The 27,629-nt window shown below is 51.9% G+C and overlaps 1 protein-coding gene across 1 annotated transcript; it reads right to left on the bottom strand.

The window, feature by feature from the left end:
* Nucleotides 1–2,438: 2,438 nt before the first annotated feature.
* AGT (angiotensinogen) lies at nt 2,439–9,505 on the bottom strand (the record flags this gene model as incomplete). The annotated part of the gene is made up of 4 exons (XM_079718419.1): nt 2,439–2,630; nt 3,297–3,441; nt 5,105–5,372; nt 8,677–9,505. 4 exons carry the CDS (start codon nt 9,503–9,505, stop codon nt 2,439–2,441), a joined length of 1,434 nt encoding a protein of 477 aa, XP_079574545.1.
* Between the last annotated feature and the right edge of the window lie 18,124 nt (nt 9,506–27,629).

Raw genomic sequence — 27,629 nt, 5'->3', positions numbered from 1 at the left:
GGAGCAGCAAGTCCATTAGTGTACTGCCAGTTGCTTTTGGAAATAAGGCCAGAGCACAAACATCCTCTTCCTCTGGCTGCCGTGGTGGGGCTGCCCCAGGTCTATCCAGGCGACTTCAGCCCAAAGCTGGGCACCCAGCGGCCCTCAAATATTTGTCAGATGCAAGAAGGCATGTGCTAGGGGGATTGTTTTGAAAGGCAGCTCTGAATCCAGTAGTCAGCACCTGTTTTGAAAATAAAAACCGTTTTTCGCCTGAAGTTGTTTTAGGAATTACAGAAGACACCGTGATGGTTGTGGTTCAGATTTGCAGATGCGTCTGTCCCCTCGAGACCCTAACTCCAAGTGGTGGGTCCTGACAGGTGGTGGCCACGTTCCCGTCTAGAAGCATGTGCCTGGAGGGGAGGTTCTGAGCATCGCTTAAAGCAGTGCTTCCTAAATTCTAGGTTATCCCCGGGCCTCCTGCAAAGATACAGATTCCGACTCAGGAGGTCTGGGCGGGGCCTGCGGGCCTGCCTTTCTCCTGGGCTCCCAGGGCAGTGCTCCCCCGGACGATAGCGGAGGACCCTGACCTTCCTGTGCAGCTTCTCGGGGCTGTCCTCACTCCTTGCCCTGTGGCCCCGTGTCACATCTCCCTTCTCCTCCTCCAGTCTCTCTGTTCCTCCCTCTTACAAGGAGACCTGTGACTGCACCCAGGGCCCACCCAGATAATCCAGGATCACCTTCTCGCCTGAAGACCTTTAATCACATCTGCAAAGCCCCCTTTGCCATCTAAGGTCACATTCAGAGGTTCTAGGGATTGGGACCTGGGTGTCTTTGGGTGCCATTACTTAGCCTGCCACAGTTGCGCACAGATAGGCACCCCCCTTCCTGCCGTACTTTTGTGGAGCAGGACTTCCAGACAGGGAGGTCGTGACCTTTGTGTGGACTGAGGGCCATTGACGTATTGGTGGTTATTGTTCAGTTATTCATTCAGGTGTTTCCCATTTTACAAATAAAGGCAGGGAGGCCCAGAGAGGCAAAGTAGCTGGATCTGGGGCACACAGCAGTTCGTAGGTGTTGGAGCTGGGCTTCCTGCCCCGCCGCCCATCTGTGGAACACCTCTCATGTGCCCGGTGCAGCAGACTAGACAGCTGGGAAGGACAGAGGTCTCCCCTGACATCGAAACTAGGGAGAGGTGTTTAGACTACAGAGCGGGGCTTGGGCATGTGGGGAGAGAAGCTGAGCTGCTGTCCCCTGCCGGCCTCGGTGGTCTGAGGAGCAGACGCCCACCCTGTCGCCACAGTTCTGTCTGGAAGAGCCGGGCCCTTAGAGCGGCTGCGGGGGCCCAGTCTGGGGTGGGCGGGGCAGCTCCTACAAGCAGAGCAAAGACGCTGCCCACTCCCAGCCCTCAAACCTCCGGCTCCCTCCCCTGCTCCTTGGCCCTTACGATAGTGGCCACGCTTCAAGACAGCTTAGTCCTTTCAGTGTTCATGGAAGGCAGGGACCAAAGGTGCTCTGCGTGCATTTCACAGATCGGGGCGAGCAGCATGGGCCAGGCTGCGAGGGCCCACCTCCCTCTCGGGCTCTGCCTGAGATTTAGAAAGTGGGGGGACAGCCAGGCACTCAGCAGACAGAGAGGGCTGTGCCCATGTTCATGGGTGAAGATTTCTCTCTCCATCTTCCAACCCCAGGCACTGTGTGAGCAGCAATCCTGGGAGGTGTCCAGGAGGACGAGCGCTGGCTGTCCGCCGCCCAGTGCTTCCCGGCGGCCTCTGCGCAGCTGGCCAGCATCACCTGGAACTTGTCCAGATGAGGCTGAGGACAGCCTGTGCTTTCCATGAAAGCCCCATCCAGACACGGCTCCAAAGCCTAAAAGGCCCTTTTGTCCGTACAGCCTGTCAGCTACCTTGCACACATTTGTCCTGCTGCTGCCGAGTGAAAGAGTTTTTCATTTTTGCTTATTGTTGAAAGACATTTATTAATAACGGAGGGATAGTCAGCCATGGGATTACAGTCTAACGTACATTCAGACGCTTGTGGGTTTTTTTGTAATGTGTTTTTCAAAAACCGCAAGTATTAGGGGAAAGAAAAACAGAAACCCAGAGAAAGGAACGCATCGTGGACCACTTGCAGGTCATCGTCACACTCAATAAGCCAAAGGTGAGCCTGGGGCAATGAGAAGGATGTTTTAATTTTAAAGCCCGATTTCTGTCCTCGATGAAAAAGGAAACCATTTTCGGTTTCAGAAACAAGCTGGTGTGTTCAAGCTCTTTCAGGAGCAGTGGCCTGTACCGAACACGGGCTCATGGCCCTGCATCCCCCCAGCCACCCGAGAAGGATGCTCATGGGACACAGCGCGCATTTCCCAGGAGGAGCGGCCGCTCTCGGCCCCAGGTGGACCCCGTGGAAGAGAACGGGGACGGGTGGTGACACCGGCGGTGATACACGGGCGGCAGGCCTCACGCGGCGCTCAGCGGGTTGGACACGCGGCCCAGGAAGTGCAGGGCGGCCGAGTCTCGCTCCAAGACGGCCAACAGGAATGGGCTGTTCAGGGTCACCTCCAAGACCTCGGGCCCGGCCGGCTGTGATGCAGACTCCGTGGGCTGCTCTCCCTCGTCTGCTTTTAGCTCAAAGAGAACGCTGTGCAGCACCTGCAAAGCAGCGAGCCAGGGGGTCGCTCCTGAAGGCCCGGGCCCGGGGGAGGACCACTCTCCAGCCTGCCCGCCCGCCCTCGGCCCGACTCACGCGATGTGACGGTTCCTCCCCGAAGTGTCCCCCAAACCCGCCCATCTCCACCTTCCCCTGCTGTCCCGGGCAGGTGCTTCTCTCTGCGAACTCGGCACAGAGGGCTCGGGGCCCAGGACTGTGAGTCACCCGGCCTCCCCTCCCTCCCAGCGTGCAGGCATTTCTCGGTTGCGGGCGTCCGTCACCCCCTGTGCCCCTGGACCGTCCGTCTACTGCTAAGTGCGTCCCTGAAGCCAGGAGCCGTGTGGCAGGGCCGGCAGCCGGCCTAGAGGCACTGCTCCCCGGGTCCTGGTCCCGACCCTGCTGTAGGATCTGAGGAGGACCCGAGGCTGGGCAGGCGGGGCAGAGCCCAGAACATGTGGTGGGGAGAGGTTGGCCGCTCTCCAGCTGTCCCTGGCAAGCCCCAGAGAGCTCTGGTCACTTCTCTGCCACCCTGGGCCCCCAGCCGCCCGGCCACGCCCTCCTCTCTCTCCACCTGCCCCTGGGCCGCCTCTGTGTCCCTCCCACCCGTGCCTCCCGACTCCGGGAACACACACAGCCCACGTCAGGCACGGACGCCGGTGGCATGGTACCTTTCCAACTCTGAGGTTGGCATCGCTGATTTTGCCCAGGTTCGCCTCGGCGCCCAGCAGGGCGGGCAGCTTGGTCTGGGCAAGCAGGTCCTGCAGGTCGTAGGACCCTTTCAGTGTCAGCTGGGGCACGGTCAGGCGGATGGCCCTGGGGAGATGACACACGGTTACCAAGCTCCTGCTGTGAAGCCCCAGGCCACACCGGACTCACGGAAGACCCTGGGAAGCCAGGTGGCATGTGTCCCCGAAGGAGGGGGCATTTGCCGGCCTCACCCATCTAGGGTGTCTCGGGAAAATTTTCAGCAACAAATACAATTAAAAAAACCTTCATTTTCTTTGAAATTCTGTGGGAGGGCTGTGCAGTATTTAACAACAGTGCTCTCTGGGGGTTGATGTGAATAGTTGTCTATTCTTTTTTCTACTCCTTTTTTAGGTTGGTTGCATTGAAAGCGTACTCGGTTAATTTTAAAACGCTGTCCTCTAAAGTAACGCGTCGTGTCTTACTGACTACCTTTCAGTGGTGAGCTCCCCATGGGAGGGGGAGAAGGTACCGTGTCAGCCTCTGTGCCGGGCATGTCACTTATGTCAAGTCAGTTCACCTCCATGTACTACCTCTGCCTTCCTTGGGCAACCCTGAGAGCCCGTAGATGTTTCCAGCGATGCACCAAACCCTTACAGGGTTGACAGTACACCCATGTCCAGAGCAGCACTATTCACAACAGCCAAAAGGTGGAAGTGACCCAGGTGTACATCAACGGATGGATGGATAAACAGACTGTGGCAGATGCCACAATGGAATACTATCCAGCCTCAAAGAAGGACATTCTGACCCATGATACAACGTGCGTGAGGCTTGAGGACATTATGCTTAGTGAAATAAGCCCAACACAAAAGGACAAATACTATATGATACCACTTATAGGAGGGACACAGAGGAGTCGAATTCAGAGAGACAAAGTAGAAGGGTGGTCGCCAGGGTCTGCAGGGAGGGGAAGTGAGTTGTTAGTGATTAATGGGGACAGAGCTTCAGTTTGGTAAGATGAAAAGTTTCTGGAGACGGATGGTTGGTAGCACAAAAATCTGAAGGTATTGATGCCACAGAGATATACACTAAAAAATGGCTCGGGTGGTAAATTCTATGTTATGTGTTTACCACAATTTTTAAAAAATGACTTAAAAAGAGTTGCCCTCAGGAGGCCCTCTGTGCCCCTTGGCGCCTGTCTCAGAACAGAGTTCTGGACCCGCTGCTCTGGGCCTGATACGTAAGCAAGTCTGATGCCCCAGTGGAGGGGAATTACTTTATTCCCGTTGCAATAGGGAAGAGGAACAGATGGCCCAGGCAGCAAACTAGGGGAGTCCTGGAGTCAAGAGCAGCACCCCGAGAAAGCCCGCCTACTCCCAAGGCTCTTGAAGGGGTCCCAGTGCTCCTGGAAAGTCAGTCCCCAGGAAGCTGTTGGAATGCAGCGGATCACACACAGCAGAGGTCCCCTCTCAGAGGGCATATTGACCGTGGGCCTCCCAAGCCTGTGGGTAAACGGAAGCACGGGGAAAAGCGGGCCTCCTCCTCCCCTACCTCTCCTGCACCCAGAGAGAGAAGAGAAATCAAGAGCTGGGTCCGCGGATGGAGGGAGCACTGGTGGGTGGAGGGTGCTCAGGCACCATCGCCACCCTACCCGCTGGGTGCCCAGGGCTCGGCCCACACTGCGCCCATGCCCACCCGTGCCCCCCACTGCCCGGGCAGAGCCGTCCGTGCAGCTCCCCACTCCAGGGGTGCAGCCCAGGAGGGTCCAAGCAGTTTCCCGGAGCCGTACCGGGGAGAGAGATTCTTCATCCAGGTCAGGAAGCTGTGCTGGAACGTGAGGGCCTCCACCTGCCGCAGGTCGGGAGCACGGTGCGGCTGGATGAGCAGTAGGCAGGCATTGGCACTGAGGGGCACACGGGTCACGGAGAGGTTGTTCTGGGTGTCGCTCCAGTAGTGGAAGGTGCCGGTGCCCAAGAGCATAGGGACCGACACTGAGGTGGTGTTGTCCACCCAGAACTCCTGGAGCCCCGGCAGCAGGGAGAACCCCTTCATCTTTCCTGGGGACCCAGCAGGAGACAGGAAGGGAAGAGTCAGGAGAGGGAAGGCGGGAGGCAGGGCTGGGCTGCAAAGCCCCTCCCCTCCCCTCCCCCTCCCCTCCCCCTCCCCTCCCCCTCCCCTCCCCCTCCCCTCCCCTCCCCCTCCCCTCCCCCTCCCCTCCCCTCCCCTCCCCTCCCCCGCCCTCCCCTCCCCCTCCCCTCCCCTCCCCCTCCCCTCCCCTCCCCTCCCCTCCCCCTCCCCTCCCCCTCCCCTCCCCCTCCCCCTCCCCTCCCCCTCCCTTCACCTCCCCCTCCCCCTCCCCGCCAAAGCCTCCCCCCTGCCCCAGCCCCAGGCTGCTCTGTACTTTCCTGGCCCCCGAAGTTCACCAGCCCCAGGACCCCCGACCATCAATTCTTCCTCCTGCAAAATCCACCAACTGCCAGTGTTGAAGGCGTAGTCCACACCAGGCCCCAACCTGAGGCCCACAAAGGAAACCAGCTCAAGGATCCTACCACACTAATAACCAGGTAAACTCAGACCCAGAGCTGTCCTGGCCCCAAGCCTGGGCTCTGCCATGCTCACTTTAAAAAACAAACAACAAACCAGAAGAACCACTTCATTTCTTAGAGCCGTTTTAGGTTCACGGCAAAATTACGAGAAAAGTGCAGGTCTTTACCGTATGTCCGCTACTGCCCCCTCCCCAGCACACAGCCCCCCTACGACCAGCATCCCCGCTAAACGGTACGTTGGGTAACACTGAGGAACCGACGTGGCCACATCATCGTCACCCAGAGTTCCAGAGTTCACACAGTTCACGCCTGGTGCTGGACGTTTTACAGGTTTGGACAAACACTCAATGACGTGTCCACTGTTACACTAGCGTACGGAATCGTTTCACGTTTCTCGGTACTGCTTGCTGCTAGGGACAGACAGACAATCCCGTGACCAGTGGACGTGAGCGGAAGTGCTACGTGCTACCTCTGTACTGCGCCCTGAGGGGGGCGAGCCCTCCCTGTCCCCTGCCACCCCCAGGGGCGGGCTGTGGCATGGGGGTTGCGGAGCTGAGCTGCCAGCCGGCTCAGCTGTTGTTGAGCAGCTTGCTGAAGGCGCTGGCACCTGGGGGCGCACCAGCATATCCCTCCCTCTGCGGTCATCCCAGTCCCCTTGAACAGCCCAGTGTGTGGTTGTTCCTGGGAGAACAGGTGAGGTTGAGAGATGAGCCCATCGCAGAGTGGCCCCGGGGCACCTGGCACTTGGAGATCTGAGCAGAGGCGACTTAAATGAGTCAGGGGTCCCTTCTTATTGAGCCCGAGGTCTCCAAGGAGAGAGGGGGGAGGGATCTGGGGGCAGGAGCCTGGGTCTTGTGAGGAGGGAGTGGCCAGGGCACCCAGCCTCTGCCCTATCCTCCACCCTCGGAGCCCTGTGTCTACAGACAAGGTCGGCTTCCGGGAGGACTGCTCACGAGGAGCTGCAGTGTCCGTCCCCTGGCTCCCCAGGGGACCTCCACGCCGGCCCACAGACCTGGCAGGAGGCTTGCTAGTGTATAGGGAGAGAAGGACTAAATTTTTCCCCCCGGCAAACTAAGAGGGAAAGAAGGATGCTGCCTCCAAAAAGGATACGGGAGTCTGACACGAAGGTGGCTGCCCGCTGCCCTCTGCGCCACTGAGAACGGAGCACCCTGTCCTCATCCAGAGATTCAGGACGTCTCGCCAGGTTAGGAAAACTCGTGTGGCCCTTTCTGGCGCCACTGGCTCTCTGCCTCTGCCTTTTGGGGGGCAGGCCTTTTGCATTGAGCTCTCCTTCCAGGCTCCTCTTAGGGAGGGCGGGCCGAGCTCACAGGCCCCCTCCACCCTCCTTGGGGTGCAGCCACCCCTGGCTGCATGGCCCCTGCCTGGAGTCTGCTCCCAGGACCTGTCAGCGCGGGGACCTGGGCCCTCCTGGGGTTAGCACCTTCCCCCTGCTCCCAAAGGCAGGCTGGAGGCCTTTGCTTTGCAGATTTTCAGCCTTCCAGGAGATTGTCAGAGTAAGGAAAGGACCGCGCTCTGTTCAGCCTCCCCCTGTCCCCACGGCCCTGCCCTCCGACCACCTGCTTCCTTGTCTCTCGGCTCTGCTAGGTTGTGCGTCCTGATAGCACCTCACGCGCAGCCCTCCTCAGCCCACCGCTCCGTTCACAGAGCCGAGACCTCAGGGCCTGCTCCCAGGAGAGTTTGCCGGGCGATTGCATAACCTTCCAACCATTCTCCCGGCCTCCAGTCCCCGCAGTGCAGGCCAGGGATGACCTCTGAGCAGAAAGTCTGCCACTCAGCTCCCAGACACCCACAGCTCCAAACTCCCAGCATCACATCCAAAGTCTCAAACCTGGCCCTGACCCATCTTTGTGGCCTTGCCTAACACTGGTCCCATTCTCTCCTTCTGAGCTCGGGCCAAACAAAGCCGCTCCTGTTCTGGTTCCTCGCCCTGGCCGGCAGCCTTGTGCCACTTCCCAGGCCTTCCTTCTGTCCTCTCCCAGGTGACGCCCCTCGCTGAGTGTGCTGAGCCCCAGGCCACCTTCCCAGAGCACCTTACCTGCAGCTCTGGGGCTGAGGCACTGGCCCGCGGGATCCAGCTTTCTGGTAAACCACAGTCAGCAAGCTGGGGGCGGGGCCTGTGCAGCCTCCCTGCTTGTCCCCTCTGAGGCGCCAGCTCAGAGTCTTACAAGTACTACATCCTCAACGATTGTTTTTGAATGAATGAACAACCTGTGTCTTAGGGATTTTTTTTGATAATAACCTCTCCCAATATGAAAGTGATGTAAGCAAACTGGTTATTTTTACATGGGACAGTGACCTTCTCAAGGACGAGAACCCTTGATCTTCTCAAGAGACAGGAACCCATCCCTTCTGAGCGTGGAGCTGGGCCACAGGGCCACGAGACATGAGTTTAGAACCCGGCACCCCCGCTTGTGGCTCTACCATCAGGAGCAGTCCCTTTGTTTCTGTGAGTCTGTTTCCTCACTGGTAAACAAAGGCAAATCACACCTCTCACCGCATCACGAGGGAATTCAGTGATGAAAGTAAAAGGATGCAGTGCAGTAGCTGCACATAGTAGGGCAGCAGCAGGGGAGGCAGATGCTCGGCCAGTGCCATCCAAGGAGCCCAGTGGGGCAGCCACTTCGTCCTCCGTGAGGGTGGCCCCAGGTACTTCTCCGTATCTACCACCCTGCCCCTCTCCAGGCCCAGCCCTGCTCAGCTGAACTGAGACATCGGACATTAAGTCCATACAGACAAAGAACTGCCACCCTCCTGCACTGGCCGAGGGCAGAGCCCTCCCGAGGGCTGGCCTTACCTTGGAAGTGGACGTAAGCGTTGAAGAGCAGGGTGCTGTCTGGGCTGACCGCTGTCAGGGGCCTGCCCATCTCCCACCCCGTCACAGCCTGCATGAACCTGTTGATCTTCTCAGCAGCGAGATCTGGGTCCATGGACAAGTCTAGCGAGCGGGAGAGGGTGACAGGGGTGATGGAAGATAGGCCCTGCACGAATGGCTGCTTCAGGCGCAGGCCAGGGGCCGTGAACAGCCCGACCACCGTGGACAGGAGCAGCCTGGCCCGGCTGCCGGCCCCGCCCTGGGCCACCAGGAGGCCCTGGATGGTCTGCAGGGCGGACAGGACCTTGTGACCATCCAGCCGGGAGGTGCAGCCCTGATCCTCCCCTGGGACACCCAGGAATGCCTGTAGTCTGCTGGCCGTGGGGTCCAAGGCCCCCAGGTAGAAAGAGGTCAGGGTGCCAAAGAGAGCCACCGGGGAGAGTACAGCCCCGCTGGCCGCAGTCCGTGTCTCGCTCAGCATCTTGTACATGTGGAAGCCCATGAAGTTGAGCAACATCCCCACCTTCACGGCCCGCAGCCGGTCTTCGGCCTCCAGCTTCTGGGTGGCTCGAACCAGCTGTTCCCGCAGGGCCTGCTCGTCCACAGCGGACGACTTGGCCTGAATCGGGACAGGTGTGAAGGTCGGGTCTGGGGGTGACTCCACCCTGGGTTTCTCCAGCTGGTCACAGCTGCTCTTGCTGTAAACAAGGAGGTGGAAGGGGTGTATATACACCCGGTCTGCAGTGGCCAGGCGAGCCCAGGCCAAGAGGCAAAGGACGGAGGCCCCCAGGCTCAGGCCAGCAGGAACCATCTCTGACGGGGTGCTCACTTCTGCGGACCCTGAAATATTTTGTGAAGGGTGAAAGAGGATTATTGAATGCCCTCTAGCAATATTCCCTACAACCAGTCAGCACAGGAGAAATCCATCCATGTCTTACAAATGTCAGAGAGGAAGTGGTTCAAAGCTCTGTGGAAAATATCTATGTATATGATCCAGGTGCAAACTGCACTGTCATGGGCTGAGTTGTGTTTTCGTGGGGTTTTATTTTGGGGTTGGGTTTGGGTTTTGTTTTGTTTAAAGTTTAGAGTGGTGAGGATGCCTGAATATGAAGACATTTGTAGATTTTAAAGAAAAAATATGAAATGGTTCATTAAGTCAAGTAAAAAATGTAAACAAATGTTTTCACAAAATATCGCAAGCATTTTTCTTCAAGAATATGAGTAGCTTATATTATTTTTACCTTGTGCTAATTAGTGATATGATGCTTTGGTCAATAATTACATGTTTAACAGAAGAGTAATATGGAAATATTTTAACTTATTTTGAAAGGAACACTTTGAGTAAAAAAGTATCATGATATTTATGTAAAAATTTAAAAATTCAAATGTTGAGGTTGATGGGAGAAATGTTTACATACTGAGATGTGGGGAAGTCATTCTGGCTTATCCAAAATGGAGCTGGGTGGCCACTGCAGATGTGGTTTCAGACATGTTCCTGCATCACTGAGAACTTGAATGTTCTGAACTCTATCAGACTCAAGGACACCACCAGCCATTCTCAAAATAATATCAGCTAGCAGCTGCCAGCTGCAACCTTATGGTCTCAAGGTCTCCCCTTGTAACTTTGCAACCTTTTTGGACCCCAACCAACCCTTGCTAAACAAACACCCTTACTTCTTGCCAGTTCCAATCCTAATTCTTGACAAGCAGCTTATGTAATTTTGCAGTTTTTGCCTTTACAAGCCTCCTCTATTTTGTTGCCCGGTGGAACCCAATTCAAGTGCTTCCTGTAGCCATGTCTCCCTGCTATAGTCCTCCGTTTGACTCAAATCAAAGAGTTTTCTATTCCTAATATAGATTGTTTATTGATTATTTTCGTCAACAAAGTCCTGACCCCCAGTGCCTCAAAGTGTGACTATATTTAGGGACTTCCCTGGTGGTCCAGTGGTTAAGAATCCGACTCTCAGTGCAGGGGACGCAGGTTCGATCCCTGGTCGGGGAAGTAAGATCCCACGTGCTGCGAGGCAACTAAGCCCACGCCCCGTGACTAGAGAGAAGCCCACTCGCCGCAACGAAGGATCCCACATGCCGCAACTCAGACCCGACGCGGCCAAAACAAAAAAATAAAAATAAATAAATATTAAAAAAAAATTTTTAAGTGACTATATTTGGAGACAGAGTCTTTAAAGAGCTAGTGTAGGTTAAATGAGGCCATCAGGGTGGCCCTAATCCAATCTGACTGGTGTCCTTATACGAAGAGGAGATTAAAACACAGAGAGAGGGAGGACTGCTCAAAAATACAAGGAGAAGACGGCCAGGAGACCGACCGCCTGCAGGCCAAGGAGAGAGGCCTCAGAAGAAGCCACCCTTGCCAACACCTTGATCTTGGACTTCCAGCCTCCAGAATCATGAGAAAATAGATTTCCGTTGTTTAAGACCCCAGCGTGTGGTACTTGTGGCAGCCCACGGCGCTAATATGCCCACATGGTTATGGCTATCAGTTTTCCCCAGAGAACAAAACGTGGGGCAGGCAGCAGGTCTTTGTGGTCCTCCAAGCCCCAGGGTAGGTGGTAAACCAGCTTGGAGTACAAGACTAACACACACAGAGGTTTTTCCTGTGTTATAAGTCAGCCTGGCAAGAACAATCCAGCTGTGTAGTATCCTCTGGGGAATGTTCCCCTCGTTTCCCAGCTATGGTGTATAATCCAAGAATGGAGACCTCCTATTTATTTGGCACGGGACAGTTCACAAAAGCCCTTTCCCATAGATCATCCTATCTAACCGTTACACGATCGCGTAAGGAAGGAATTGTTTCCCTCCTTTGCAGACACACAAAGGGGAGTTCTAAGGTGTGGAGAAATGTTCCCAAGGTCATACAGCAAGGATGTAACAGACCACCGATTCCAACCTACTTTACTCTCCCCCGGTGCTCAAGGGACTCACCCAGGAAGCCTTAGAAACTGTGAAAACCTGGGCCTCACCCCCAGAGATGCTAGCTAAGTGGCCCTGGGGAGGGGTCTGGGAAGGGGATTTTAGTCTCCCAGTGGTCTCAACATGCAGCTGGGACTGAGCACCGTGGGCTCAGCCCGGGGAAGCCCAGGCATCCCTCACCCGCGTCCAGCCCACACCAGCTCCCTCTTCCCTGCCAGTGGAATCCCTGAGGAGCTCTGTCACCCTGCCAAGCCCCACCCACCAACAGCCGGATCTCACTCGTCTGTGTCGCGTTCTCCCAGGAGACACGGATGTGCCGCAATGGTTTAGAACCTCTCCCTAGACACGGGTCACCCTGGGCGGGCGGGACAGTCTCCAGCACCCTTCTGGCTCAAGAGCCATGCGATTCTGCCCCAGTCTCACCTCTGGCCAAGAGCACGGGAGTGGGCCGAAGCCCTGGGACAGCAGGCCCCTGGGCCAGCTCTGCTCGTTTATTCTGTGATGGTTCTCACGGAGAGGACGAATGCTGCCTGGACGGCTTCATTCAGTTCTAGCCATTTTTACATGACATCTCCGTCGTGGTTCTGAAGGGGTGTGTGCTGTGCTAGCAGGCTACTGCTCAGCCTTCCCCTCCCTCCCCGCTGCCCTCCCAGAGCTGGCCTGGGCCTCCTTGGAGCTGTGGGACGTGACCACCGCCTCCAGGTCACCTTGAGGCCTGGACGGTTCCTGCACACCCATGCCCGGCCGGCCAGCGTGCATTCCTGCCCCAGGCATGCTGACTGCACCTGCTCTCGGCATCCAGCCCCCACGCACTGTGTGCTCGCCCTGCTCTAGGCGCCGAGTTGCCAAGGGAACTTTGACCTCTGGTCTCAGCCCCTGCCTCCCCCCCTTCCAAGGCATTTGACACAACCCACTGTTCTCACGAGGAACCACATGACACGGAAACAAGGGACAGAAGATTCTCCCCTCTTCATAGGCCTTCCTGTTAAGCGGGTCCAAGTTGCCAGCTGACGTCTCGTGTAAAAGGATATAAAAGGCCACAGTAAGTCAAGTCGTCGGGGAAACCACTGGGGCCCGAGCGTGGAGCACTCCTTCAGTGACAGGCCTGAGGGTCCCAGGTGGGGGCCAGGCAGGTAATCGCAGCCCCATGCTGGCTTCCTGGAGGCACAGCACCGTTTCAGGTGATTTCCGAGGCTGCTGCTGGCTCTCACTGTGGTCCGTGGCTGCAGCCCTGGTTCTAAGTCGGCACCCGGCCGGCCTGGCCTGACGCCCTCTCCTTGGGTTCCATTCTCTTCCACCCACCCGTCCTTGGCCTCCCCTTCACCAGCCCCTCCTCCTAGGCTTTTCTACTTCTCAGGGCCCCGTGCATAAGGATAATGGTGAGGACAGCAGCTAAGACATATATAAGGAGGATCGCTGTTCTAACGATCTCAAGGATCAAGTCCTCCAACCCTCACAGCAGCCCCACCTTCCTGCCCACGCCTCGCCGCCGCCAGATTTCATGCTGCGACTGGCCCCGACACACCTGGCACTCTGAACTCACCCCCCCGCCCTCCTTTCCCTTCCCCATGGCACTTGTCACCTGCAACACTCTGTATCACTGAGTTATTCTTTTATTTCTTCTGCTTAGCGTGTACTGCCACGCTAAACAATGAATGCAAATCCCACAGGAGTGAGGTTCTTGCTCTGTTTTGTTCACTGATGTGTCCCACATTCCCCAAAATGTGCCAACAAGTACTCAACAAGTAGTGACTAAATGAATGGGTTAGTGCTGTTTTGCAGAGGAACAGAGAGGTTCAGAGACTTGCTCAAGGTCACGCAGCCAGTAAGAGACAGATCTAGTATTCAAACCCAGAGCCCCTGACTCCACAGTCCACACTCTTAAGCACTAATCTATACTACTCATGAGTCAAAATAATAAGACCGTGTCTTTTTCGTTTATTCTAAAGTTTAGGAAGCACTTTCAGGTGGTAAAAGCGCTTTAATTTATAGCACAGTCCCTGAGCAAGGGAGGCCAGGCGTTGCCATTGGTTCCATTTTATAGATGAGCAAACCAAGGCTCAGGGAGCCCGGGACCAGAGCCAGCACTGCCTCAACAGAGCTGCAGGAGACGAGGCCACCGCTCCCCTGAGCCCTGTGCGGACGCAGCCCCGGGCTCACTGAGCCTGCCCTTCCCCCCAGCTCCACTGCCTGCACAAGCCTTGCTGCCCTTCTGGCCAGAAGAGGACCCAGTGGACTGTTGACCACAGTGAATCTTCTCCCAAGCCAGCCCTGCAGGACCCAGCCCTGCTCAGAGGGTGCGGAGGACCCGGCCAGCCTGCCTGTCGCTGAGGGGAGCAGGTCCCCTGGTGAGACCCAGGGTGGGCTCAGAGGAAGGACAGCCCAGGCCTGGGGGAAGAGACAGCCTCAGCGTCTTCAGTGCTAATATCCGCTGCAGCCCAGGTCACCACTGGCCCCTGGCGCCTGCGTCCTGGGTGCTGTTTAGCCGTGGCCTTCCAGCAGCTCTTCCCCTGACCCCAACAGAGCCCCCAGCTTTCTTCCCACAGCGGACAAGCCCCCCACAGGGAGAGAGCTGGGGAGGGGTAGGTGTGGAGAAGGCTCCCGCTTACCTTCTGCTCTCGTCCCCAAGACAGGGGTGGCCTCTTCCTCTGGCTGGGCCACTGAGGCCCTATTTATGTCTGAAGGGTGGGGACCGTGCTGTTCCCAGGCAGCCCTGTGCTCAGGCTCGGGGGAGGGGTTGCATCACGGCGCTGGGCCGTGGGGGTGGGAGCCTCAGGCAGCTGCCCGCCTAGAGGGACAGACGCCAGGCCAGGCAACTCTTATGCTGGGCCTCCATCCAGGAAGCCAGGGAGATCGATGCACGCTGTTGCCTCTGACAGACTGAGCCGGTACATGGTCGAGTTACACATTTACTGAAGTTCTCCCGAGCAGAGGCTGTTGCGGAGTGTCCCGTGTGGTGGTGTGATGCGTCTCGGCCCCCAGATGTGATGGCCTGAGGCCAGACCCCCAAGCCTTGGGCCGGAGTCCCCTTGGGGTGTGCTTCTGAGAGGCCCCAAGAATGTGCGAGCTCATGGGCGCAGCGGGAAGGGGAAAGCCCCGCTCAGGTGGCCTGGGGGTGGCCTGACCCAACGGCCTTGAGCGGCCCAGCCGTTGTCCAAATAGCCACTGGGCGCCCACTCCACACGAGGACCTCTGACAGGCGTGGGCAGAAACACACAACCAAGCAAAAGCATCTTCTAGAAGCTTGTGATTTATCTGGGGAGACCATTAGACACCAACTAGACTCAGACAGGTGGGAAGGTGCCCACAAAATACTTTCAGATTGTGAGACAGATCAATCCCTTAAAGCTGGGGAGGGTCTCAGGGTTCTCCCTGTCACTCGAGTCAAACCTTGAAGGATAAATAAGTTGGACTTGGAGGTTAAAGAAGCGCTTTTCAAGGGTGGAGACAGATATGACAGTAACAGAGGTGGGGAAGCATGGGGCTCGTCTGGGGGTCACCAGCCAGCCCAGGGGCTGGAAGCAGGGGGCAGTGATGGCAGCCAAACTGCTGCTGCTCCTGGGCTGCCCCCCGCCGAGAATCCCCCAGACACAGAGTTTCAGGCCAAAGTCTGCAGGAACTGGAGTTGACACACAAGTTGCCAGCCTGGGTCTGGGTCATGTAAAGTGAGTGACAGGGAAGGAAGGATGCTGGTTAGAGCCCGAAGACCACTTCGGAGGGTAGAGGCAATGCCCGGAGAGGGAGGGATTGAAGACCTCTGAGCAAAGCGGGGGGCATGATGCTGGACTTCTCCTTCAAAAAATTCACTCTAACAGCGATACCATCATAGGAGGTCTGGAGGAAAGATGAAGAAGGTACAGGCATCACATTTCCAAGCTCAGGCTACTGAGAGAATGATGAAACCAATAACCCCCGAGAGGGACACGGGAAGTACAAGAGCTCTGGGGAAGGACTGCGCAGAGTTTGAGTTTGGATGGGTTTCTTTTGAGGTGTCTATCGGAACCCAGTGCTGAGCACTTGGGGAGACGTTTCTGACGCTCCAGAGGGCGGTCCAGGCTGGGGACGCAGACGCGGGAGACAAGTGCACCACCAGCATGTAATCCAAGGCCAGTGGGAGGAGGTGTTTTACCCAGGGAGAGTCAAAGTGAGGAGAGGAGCCGCTAGGGAAATCCAGGGGGAGAGGGAATGGGATAGGAGTCAGCCAGCCTAGGAGGGGTCCAAGGGGGCAGTGTAAGAAGCATGAGGTGGAGTTCCAGAGGCCAGGGGGCAGTTCTGATAAGTGAGGAGTTATGGCCTGAAAGAGGTCTTCTGAGCAGGATGTCATAATGGCTTAGACTCATTGGTACTGAGATGTGTCCACACAAAGCATTTTTGATCAATCATTTACTAACCCTTTAGCGCTCGTCAAAGGCCAAGAGGAGGTGGGTTGAGGTCATGGGCAAGTTGGAGAGCGGCCTCAGGGAAAGATGAGGGAGGGACCAGGCGCAGATGGTTTGAGAAGACAGTGGAAGGAGAAGTGGGCAGATTGAACTGTGAGCTCCTTTTTTTTTTTTTCTTTTAGATTTTTTTTTGATGTGGACCATCTTTAAAGTCTTTATTGAATTTGTTACAATATTGCTTCTGTTTGATGTTTTGGTTTTTTTGGCCGTGAGGCATGTGGGATCTTAGCTCCCTGACCAGGGATCGAACCCACACCCCCTGCACTGGAAGGTGAAGTCTTAACCACTGGACCGCCAGGGAGGTCCCGTGAGCTCCTCTTTATTGAAATGTGATAATGAAAGAAGAAGCATTATTCTGTATTCTCAACTCTAAAAGAGAAGGGAGAAAGAATTAATATTTATGGAGCAGCTGCTGCATGCCAGGTATATAAATCTTTCAACATCGCTGCAGTATAAACTTTACTCTACCCATCACCTAGGGAGAGAAAACTGAGGTCCAAAGAGGCTCAGCTATTTGCTAAACGTCACCCAGAAGGAATCCAGGTCTGTCTGACCCCAACGCCCATTCTTTTCGTACCACTTTTGTTCATTTGCCCAACAACAATTTATGGAACACCTATTAGAATACATGCCAAGAATGGAACTCATCTCTGAGGTGACAACTGGAAAAAAATCAGGCACAGTCGCCACCCTCATGAAACCTACAGTTTTGCAAAGTGTCAAAATTAATCCGTAATTGCATAAATAATGATTTATTTGCAGTTTGGATAAATGTTAGGAAGAAGAAGAGTCGTGTGCAACCTGAGGATAGAACAGGAAGCCTAGTCTAGCCTGTACGGTCAGGGGGACTCACTTTGAGAAAGGAGAAGGCAGGACAAGGCCTTGAGGATGAGCAGGAGTGGCCCCGGGAGCTGTGTTGGTGGGGCCCCGACCTTCACTGGCCGGGGTCAACCTGGACCCACGTCTAACAGTCTACGACTCTCGCAGAGACAGGACAGACCAAGGGACGGCATAGTCCTCTGGGCAGGTCTCTGTCTTGCTGGGCTGGGAGCTGCCCCTCACTCCTCTCTCTGCCCTGAGTGACCACAAGCACCCTTCTAGCCCTAGGAGTCCCTTACCTACCTGTCAACTCACCTGGCCGCACAGATTTCCCTGCCCTGAGAAGAAGATGCACCCAGCCCAGGGGAGGGTCTGGGCTGAGAAAAGTGCTCTCCCACTGGGCAGCCCACTTGCCCCTCAGGCACTTAGTTTGGGCATTACAGATAAAATTTAGATTGTGCTTGTTGATGTGGCATTGAAATGGGTCTTAGCCCAGCTCTCAAAAGGACCACAAATGTTTCACAAAACTGACGGTATCAAGAGGTGGTAGAAGACATCTGCTATCTAGACAAATCATAATGCACAGGTTTTTTATTAAAATAGTGAATTTGGGGGAGGGGCCCTGAACCCCAAATATGTGTGTAACCAGGTTTTTTTAGTAATATATGACTTTTTTTTCTATTAGTTTCTGCTTTATAACGAAGTGAATCAGTCATACATATACATCTGTTCCCCCATCCCTTCCCTCTTACGTCTCCCTCCCTCCCACCCTCCCTATCTCACCCCTCCAGGCGGTCACAAAGCACCGAGCTGATCTCCCTGTGCTATGCGGCTGCTTCCCACTAGCTATCTACCTTACGTTTGGTAGTGTATATATGTCCATGCCTCTCTTTCGCTTTGTCACAGCTTACCCTTCCCCCTCCCCATAACCTCAAGTCCATTCTCAAGTAGGTCTGTGTCTTTATTCCTGTTTTACCCCTAGGTTCTTCATGACATTTTTTTTTTCTTAAATTCCATATATATGTGTTAGCATACGGTATTTGTCTTTCTCTTTCTGACTTACTTCACTCTGTATGACAGACTCTAGGTCTATCCACCTCATTACAAATAGCTCGGTTTCGTTTCTTTTTATGGCTGAGTAATATTCCATTGTATATATGTGCCACATCTTCTTTATCCATTCATCCGATGATGGACACTTAGGTTGTTTCCAGCTCCGGGCTATTGTGAATAGAGCTGCAATGAACATTTTGGTACATGTCTCTTTTTGAATTATGGTTTTCTCAGGGTATATGCCTAGTAGTGGGATTGCTGGGTCATATGGTAGTTCTATTTTTAGTTTTTTAAGGAACCTCCATACTGTTCTCCATAGTGGCTGTACCAATTCACATTCCCACCAGCAGTGCAAGAGTGTTCCCTTTTCTCCACACCTTCTCCAGCATTTATTGTTTCTAGATTTCTTGATGATGGCCATTCTGACTGGTGTGAGATGATATCTCATTGTAGTTTGATTTGTATTTCTCTAATGATTAGTGACGTTGAGCATTCATTCATGTGTTTGTTGGCAGTCTGTATATCTTCTTTGGAGAAATGCCTATTTAAGTCTTTTGCCCATTTTTGGATTGGATTGTTTGTTTTTTTGCTATTGAGCTGCATGAGCTGCTTATAAATTTTGGAGATTCATCCTTTGTCAGTTGCTTCATTTGCCCTGAACCCCAAATATGTGTGTAACTAGGTTTTACTGCATCATCTCAAAATGGCCCAATGGCAGTGGGAAAACTGAGGTGTGAAGAGTTACATCTTGGGACCACAGAACTAGAAGGGGCCTCCCGACAGTGCCACCCTTAGATCCCACAAGCCACGCTCCAGAGCACCTTCCTCTAAGTGTTCCAAGCTCTCTGGTGCCTGGGACTGGCAGGGTGGCAGGACCATGACCTGTGTGGCTCCTGATTGCTCTTTCTCCCCTTCAGTGCACTCATCCCCCAAGTGGCACCAGGGGTTGACCAGATGTCCAAGTGGCTCCAGGACTCTTGCCTAGGGAGTATCCCAGTTCTAGGAAGGCCGTCTACTAACGGGATCACTCTTGCTGCCTGGCACAAGGTTTCCTTCACTGTATGTGTGTAGCAGGATGTGGGGTGTGTGTTGTGTACATGTGTGGTGTGTGTACATATGAGTGGTGTGTGGGTACGGTGTGATGCATGTGTATACGTTTGGGTGTGGGTGGGGTGTGGTATGTGATGGTCTGTGTGATGTGGTATGTGATGTGTGTGGTGGGGTGTGTGTGTATGCGGTGTATGTACGTGTACAGTGTGGTGTGGTGTGTGTATGTATGTGTGTGGTGTTTGTATGTGTGTGGTGCGGTGTATATATGTATGTGTGTGGTGCTTGTATGTTTTTGTGTGTATGTATGTGTGCAGTAGGGTGTGTGTGTGTGTTGTGGTGTGTGTAGTGGTGGCGAGCTGGGCACATTGACTGGTGTTTGCCCATCCCGTGTCTCTTCTGTGCACATGTCGCCTCCCTGGGTCACGGACCCAGAATTTTGGCTCCCAGCCTCTTTCCCAGCCTCCCTGTCAGCTGGAGGGGAATAGACACCACGTTGCCCAGTTCCTTCCTCTCTTCTCCAGGCTTTCCCTGGGTCCAGGCTCTGCTGGTCCTGCCCCTTCTATCCATCTTATTGTTTGTGGACTCGCCGGTTCCCCAGTTCAAGCCTGGACCAGCTCCTGCCTGTGCTGGGCGGCCAGTCCTCTGAGCCCTCAGACCAGAGGCTCTCCTCCCCACCTCTAGCCTCGGCCGTGCCCACCCATCCCCCAGACCCAGGTCACCTCCAGCTGCTCCGGGAGCTTCTGCAAACCCTGCCCTGGTGTAACTCCGCTTGGCGAGGCCCCCCCTCAGCCCTGAGGGAGCCTGCCGCACGATCATACATCTTTTAGTATATTTGAAGCAGCTTCTCAGGGATCACGACCCAGGTCAAAGTTCATTTCAGCCTTGTCATGAGGAGTGGGGCTCTAAAACAAGGCAGAAAATTCTCTCTTGGTAATGACATGACAGGAAATAATCGTTGTCGGGTTGGACACAATAAAAGGACATCTGCCTACATTTTCTGCAGGATTGGTTCAAGGCCCTTAATCAACTTTCAAGGGTGACTATCAGCTGGGTGGGTTTTCTAAGCGAGGCTTTTAAGCTCATTAAAATAAATCAGAAAATTGCTAGAGCATTTTATCAAGAATGTAAATTATCCCTGGAAAGAGCAGCCACTTCCAACAAACCACAGACTTTTGACCCAGTCAGATTTAGGACAACTTCTTTCCAATAGGTGCTATTTCTTGTGCTTTCATTCCAGCAGTGGACACTGGGGACAGTTTATCTGTGGCTAAATAAAGACTTGAATGAAAGTGAGCACTGGCTGTGGAGGAGGCTTCTCTCAGAGTCGGACCAGGGACCCAGCCATGAATATGGTCGGCAGATGCGGTGACATACTGGTCAGAAGGTGCCCCTTGAGCTGACGATGTTCACGTCTGTGTGGCTCAAGTCTATTCTGTGGTTGTGAGATGAAGATTGATCTAAGCCAGAATCCCTGCCTTCCCAGCTCCTGACCAACCAGCTAGTCACGGGACAAACACACACAGACTCCTGCTGGGAAGTAAAACAGAGCCAAACCAGGAGAGAAGGAGGTGTTTTATTGATATATGTGAGGCAATCCTGCTTGGAACCAGCTTGCACGAGGTAAGGAAACAAGGAGGGGTCAACACAGGAACTGGGTTTCCATTTTTGCGTCTAGGAAAAAACTAATTGTTTCACAGGGGATTTGTTTCTGCCTGGATCAGACTGTTTTACCATGAATATGTCTTGTGCAAGACACATGGCCACTAAACTCATCATTTACTGGAACCAGAGGATGGGGAGGAGCTCGCTGTCCTACGTCCAAGGTTTTCCCTTTATGACAATGACAGTTTCCACTCCTCCTGAGTCCTCATTGCTGCTCCCTTGCATCAGGAGAGCTGGGGCAGACCAGCTCTGCATTTGTAACCTGGACTCTTTAGGGGAAAGTCCACTTCTTTCTCATAAAGAACACTCACATACAAAGAGTTTTCTCAGTTGGCTCAAATGAGCTTTAGATTTCTGGTAAATAAAACAAAACAGTCACAGCTCCCCCATTTCCCCAGGAGGAATCTGCTCCCCATGTAGCCCTTTTAGACATCTCAGGATGCTCCGGGCCGTGCCCTGCAGACTGCTGCAGGCCACCTTTGTCTGGTAGAAGTGTGGCTGCCACTTCGGACACAGCAAACCATGGAGTGGAGAAGTTGGTGCTATGGGATAATGAGATCTGGGAAATTTTGTGATTGGACCATGTTTCAGGAGTTATAGCCACACTGATGGCTTTTCTTGGTCGCCAATTACAGTTTTGTAAATAAGAAGGGGGTTGTTTGTCCCTATCAATTTTAACATGAGTTGATACAATTAGTGAATTCAGTTGCATGTTCTTTTGAAAAGTAGTAATAAAGTTTTTTTTTTTTAATTGGGGTATAGTGGTTTTACAATGTTGTGTTAGTTTCTACTGTACAGCGATGTGGCGTTTCCTGTGCTATACAGTGGGTTCTCATTAGTTCTCTGTTTTATACATATTAGTGTATATATGTCAATCCCACTCTCCCAGTTCATCCTACCCCCTCCCCCGCTTTCCCCCCTTGGTGTCCATACATCTGTTCTCTACATCTATGTCTCTATTTCTGCCCTGCAAAGCGGTTCACCTGTACCATTTTTTTAGACTCCACATCTATGCGTTTATATATGATATTTGTTTTTCTCTTTCTGACTTACTTCATTCTGTATGACAGTCTCTAGGTCCATCCACGTCTCTACAAATGACCCAATTTCATTCCTTTTTATGGCTAAGTAATATTCCATTGTATATATGTACCACATCTTCTTTATCCATTCGTCTGTTGATGGACATTTAGGTTGCTTCCATGACCTGGCTATTGTAAATAGTGCTTGGCATAAACTTTATTACCACTTTTCAGAGAAAACCATAATTCAAAAAAACACATGCACCCCCAAAACACTTTCTCCCCCTACACCTTTCTCCTTTGCCCACATCCACATAGAAACTGAGAAAAGTAAATACTCACTTTCTTAGCCTCCTCTGTAACGTTAGTGGCCAAATAAAAGAGTTCTGGCCAGTGGGACATAAACAGGAATCTGTTGAGGGCTCTGGAAGTGCTTTTGCTTTCCTTTTATTAGCAGAGTCACTGGCTCAGACTCTACCTCTTCTTCTTCCCTTAAATGTTGCTGTAATGTCTGGAGACAGAGCAGCCATCCTGCAACCATGAAACAACAAACGTAAGGACCAAAGGCCAACAAGTCAAGAATGATTGAGTGGAGCGCTGGAAAAAACCTGGACTTTTGATTGACATATAGAGCTGCTACACTAGTACCAACAACTGCCCGTCTCTAACCTCTACTTGTCTGGACCCAACTAGTGGCATTTTTAGACGGTTATGCGCAGCTGAAAACATCTCTAAAAAATACAACTCTTACTCCCACCCAGAGGCCAGAAGAGCATTCTTTAAAAATTCAACTCCATTGAGTATAGTATATTTCCTGTCAAATTTCAGCCTCTTTGTAATGGGTTTTCTGTTTCATATTTGTTTCAGTTGGTTTTAATTTTAAGGACGCATGCAAAGTATAATGAAGTGTAGCAATTTCCCAATTAAGTTCAGAACTTAATCTGCTATGCACAGATGAGATTAATGACTCTAAACCCTGAATGAATAACAAGGTAAGTGTCATACCTTGCTTTGCTATTAGTTTTTATTTTATCATATAATTAACCCTGTGATGAGGGTCTGGACAATCGTTCTGCCTTCACTTTCAGTAAGATGGGAATATTGTTACCTTCCCTATATCCATTCCCAGGAGGTTTATGGTTCTTAATTTAGCACTGCAGGGTGTTGAGGTCTTCTAAGAAAACTAGGTATGACTCTGACAATGCACACATTGCTGGCATACAGTCTTCTAATAACAGCTGCCATCCTGAATGACTGGGTGAAAAGAAACCATTTCTAATGTGTATTCCAGGACCTCCCTATTTATAGTAGTCTATGGTCAATCTTGGCAAAGAAAGGATACTTTGTGTGTGTGTGTGTGTGGTATGCAGGCCTCTCACTGTTGTGGCCTCTCTCCCGTTGTGGAGCACAGGCTCCGGACGCGCAGGCTCAGTGGCCATGGCTCACGGGCCCAGCCACTCCGCGGCATGTGGGATCTTCCCAGACCGGGGCACGAACCCGTGTCCCCTGAATCAGCAGGCAGACCCCCAACCACCGTGCCACCAGGGAAGCCCAGAAAGGATACTTTTATAAAGCAAATAGAATGAACATCTATTCCAGGGATTGGCAAACTGTAGCCCAAGGGCCATATCTGGACCATGTGTAAATAAAGTTTTATTGGAACACAACCATGCTCAGTAGTTTTCATACAGTCTATAGCTGCTTTCAGGCTACAACAGCAGACTTGAATGGTTGTCACAGAGAACGTATGACCTGCAAAGACTAAAATATTTATTACCTGGCCCTTTACAGAAAAATCTTGCTGACCCTTAACCTATTCTGTTAATTCAGATTGCCAGTGACAGAGGCAATAAATCTAGACTTGTATATTCTCTCCTTTTATTTAAAAATTAGCATTGTAAACATGTACTGTATTACAGCACTTATTTCATGTATAATTTAATTATTTCATTCCTACATGAAGGGATGACTACTCAGGGAATTCTGAATATAATGACACGCACAAATTAGATAACATATTTTATTCAACTCATAATGAATATGACAGGTAGAAGTAGTCTACACAGCCTATCCACAGACAATGGCTAAAACTGCATGTTACACACTTTGTCACCAACTGAAAATTGATTTTAAAAAATAAAAAATTGATTTAAAAAAATTTAAGCCTTAGAAACTGGATTTGACCAAGGTGGGGTGGGAAACAAAGAAAAACAAAAGGAAATTTTGTATCTGACCATAAAAGAAAACTTTCAGTGGCAGAAGTTATAATCAGGAAAATTTGATAAGGACAAAAGCTAATTGATTAATCAGCTCTTCATTATAAACTCTAAACAGAAAAGAATTTATCCTGATGAAGAGTACTTTTGAAAAATCAAAATGGAAAATGTTTCATTAATTAATTTTAGAAAAATAAAAATGATTTAACCAAGTATATAGAAATTGATTAAGGAATTAAATTGGCTTAATGGATTTTGTTCCAGAAAATACATTTTTCAAGGAAAATTCATCAGGAGTCATATAAAAGTGCATACAATATTCTTATTTAAAATGGCGAGACTTCCCTTGTGGCGCAGTGGTTAAGAATCTGCCTGCCAATACAGGGGACATGGGTTCGAGCCCTGGTCCAGGAAGATCCCACATGCCACGGAGCAAATAAGCCCGTGCGCCACAACTACTGAGCCCACGAGCCACAACTACTGGGCCCGCATGCCACAACTACTGAAGCCCGTGTGCCTAGAGCCCGTGCTCCACAGCAAGAGAAGCCACCGCAATGAGAAGCCCGCTCACTGCAACTAGAGAAAGCCCGCACACAGCAACGAAGACCCAACGCAGCCAAAAAATAAATACATAAATAAATTTATTTAAAAATATAATAAAATGGCACATTCTCAGGTATCCTGCTTGTTTTGTGGGTGCCTCCTTAGTTCAGGAATGGCCCTGGACAGGCCTGGGGAGACATTTCTCTGTCAGTAGAGTGAGGTGCTGTGAAAGCAGGTACAGCAAGTACTATTTCTAAATCCATTTCTCCATTCAGACTCTCTTGCCCTTATACTACTGCAAGCAAGGTGGCTGAACGCCAGGTGTTTGCTTTGGCACTCACACAGCTGGGAAAAGTCTACGGAGGACAGTTCCACTCACCATTTAATAAGTTTAGATAAGACGTGGCTGTTGAAATGGAAAAATGTTGTCACCGTTTTTCCACTGAAGCGCAGCATTGTGATGGTAGAAATTCTGTGCTGTGAGCCTGAGATGCTATCTCTTATGAAACCAAGCTCCAGAAATAATATTTATTTAATGATCGGTTTCTCTTCTAGGAAGAACATGGCAGAGAGATTTGGAAAGAGACATATTAGTGCCTTCCTACTGCAAAGGAGGAGAAGTCGGAGGATTCAGCCTGGGGGAGCCCGTCACTGTGGGTCTGTGGGGGAGGCTGGCGGCCACAGCAGCAGGGAGGGGGGTTCCCAGGCACCGCTGGGTGCCCCCAACCCCCATGCTGTTGTGCAGAGAGCTAAATGGTTCCTCCTGCCTGAACATCTGTGTGAGGAGAGCACCCACCACAGTCCCTTTGCTCCTCTTCACCATGAGAGGGCCCAGCTGCCTTACAACTGGTTCAATGGCAGATGGTCAAGCCAACTGGACATAAGGCTTGGCCTTACATGTCACCCTACCAGCCAAGGTGGGAGAGAGCTCCATTTGGTTTGCACTTACAATATTTTAAAAAGCAACACCAAACGAAAACAGTTAGTTCGACTGACCACTTACATTATTTTATTATATCCTTAATCAGCAGTAGGATGTCTGATGGGTGAATAAATCTCTTCTGGCATCCTTTCTAAACATCCTTGTTCCATAATTCAATAAAGAGTCATCTGTGGGTGTTCTTCAAACTGAAAGACTCACAGAGGTCCAGATGACCCAGGGTCAGCCATCCCCTTCTTCCTCCTGTCTTCAGATTTGTCTCCCCTACTCTTCCCACAACAGGGCCTCACTGAGCCCAGCTACCATGTCTCCCCAACACTTGTCTTCCCACCTCACCATTCCCTTGGATCTCAAAATATTTTCCAAGAAGACACCTGGACTACCTAAGTAAGGAATAAGGAATTTGGACAAAACACCTGGAAGTCCTCCCTTCTCTCTCTCTCCTAGATGGTCATGTCATGGAGTCCTTCTCACGTCAAGGTTGCCCTCTCCATTGTCTGTACCTTGAATGATGAATGGTGGCACTTCCAGGCACCCCAGTGGGCCTTGGAGAGCCCGAAAACCACACCAGTGGTGCCCAGGTATGATACCCAGAAAGGACTATCTCTCCTCCTAAAGATTCTAGACAATAGGAAAATACAACTCCCCTTAGCTCCCTGCCCCAGAACATTAGTGATCCCCCGTGCCAGGAACTGCTTCTCGTACGTGAACCCAACTGGGTGGTCCCCCAGGCCAGGGCAGAGAGAGCATCTGATAGCACCAACCATCCAAACTGGGAATCCCAGATGTCTTCCCCAGGAGGCAGATATCCAACTGCACTCAGTTCTTCCAAGATCATAATCTAAAACTATCAATCAACTGTTAACAAATATTTACTGAGCACATATAAACAGACCACAGTTACAGAAGAGATTGGAAAACTGGGAGCTAATACTATATACAGCTTCATGCCATGAAGGGGGAAAACCTAAATGACATGTCACATTTCTCTAGCAAAATCCACATAATCAATACAGGCTCAAGAAGAAACAGAAATCCTAATAACGGAGAAGGGCATAAAAAGTTCAGTCAAAGTTCTACCCCCCAAAAGACACCATGCCTGAGTGGGAAAATGGCAAGTTCTCTCCAGTTGTAAGGAACCAACAATTCTCCTCTTCTGTGAATAATTATCGAGCACCTACTCTGTGTAAGATCTTGACCTAATGCCGGGAGGCATATAATACAGGAAGTTCTCCAGCCTTCAAGGGTCTTACGTCAAGCTGGAGAGGTAATATTTATACACATGAAGATGTAACCAGTGAAATATTAGCAACACTAATAAGATACTGGCACTTACCAAGCACTTTTGATGTACTTGACGTCTTTACCAAGCACTTCACATCTACTTCTTCATTTCATTCTCCATAACACGGTACACAGAACAAGTGTAGCGTGTGCTATTTGCCCTGTAGCTCTTTCAGGGCAGGGATTATTTTTGCTCTTGCATCCTATATTCTTTAATTAAGGTCCGGGAACATACCTGGCACATTTCTGTATACCCTGTAATCCCCAGTAGAAAAATTCCTAACTCTGGTTTGTTCTGAGGATTAAATTAGTGAGCACACGCAAGGCTTTGGAACAGAGCCTGGCTTGCAGGGAGTGTAGTTTAAGCATTAGCTGCCCTCACTCATGAAAGGTCAGCTGGTGGCGTGGTTCTCAGCCAGCAAGCTGGGGAAAGAGAGGAGGTCCCCACGGACCTAACTCGTCCAGGCTCACAGCAACGGCAAAGCCAAGGCAGCCTGACCCTCCCCCGACCTGGAGCCCACGGCTTCTGCAATTTCTCCATCAACTACCTTGCAGGGCTCCCACTGCCCTTTGGCTGCCACTTTCCACCCGCTCCCTGGCCTTTCACCCACATTCAACAGGAAATTGATGATGCTTGCTCCCTGCGCCCCTGACCCTGGTTCCCAACACGCAGCGGACCCTGTGTAAGGACAGATAAAAGTCTAAAATTCTTCCTGTTGAGAATGGGGAAGAGAGTCCCCTCCCATCCTTCTCCTCAGGGCATTTACCTTAGAAAACGCATCACTGTAAATACCTTCTCTTCCTTTTGAAATACAAGCATTAAGGGAGATGGTGCCCTATCCTCCAGTTCAGTGGGCACCTGGCTCCAAGTTGCAAAACCACTTCCTGCCATAAAGATGTGAGAGTTTGTTTTTCCTCTGGATGAGGCCAAGTAGCCAACACAGATGGCTCTCCAAATACCAGGTAAAGCTGGGAT

Source organism: Hyperoodon ampullatus (assembly GCF_949752795.1).
Source record: "Hyperoodon ampullatus genome assembly, chromosome: 1".
NCBI classification, from domain to species: domain Eukaryota; kingdom Metazoa; phylum Chordata; class Mammalia; order Artiodactyla; family Ziphiidae; genus Hyperoodon; species Hyperoodon ampullatus.
The sequence above is the reverse complement of the archived record's forward strand: the minus strand, read 5'-3'. Positions and strand labels throughout refer to the sequence as shown.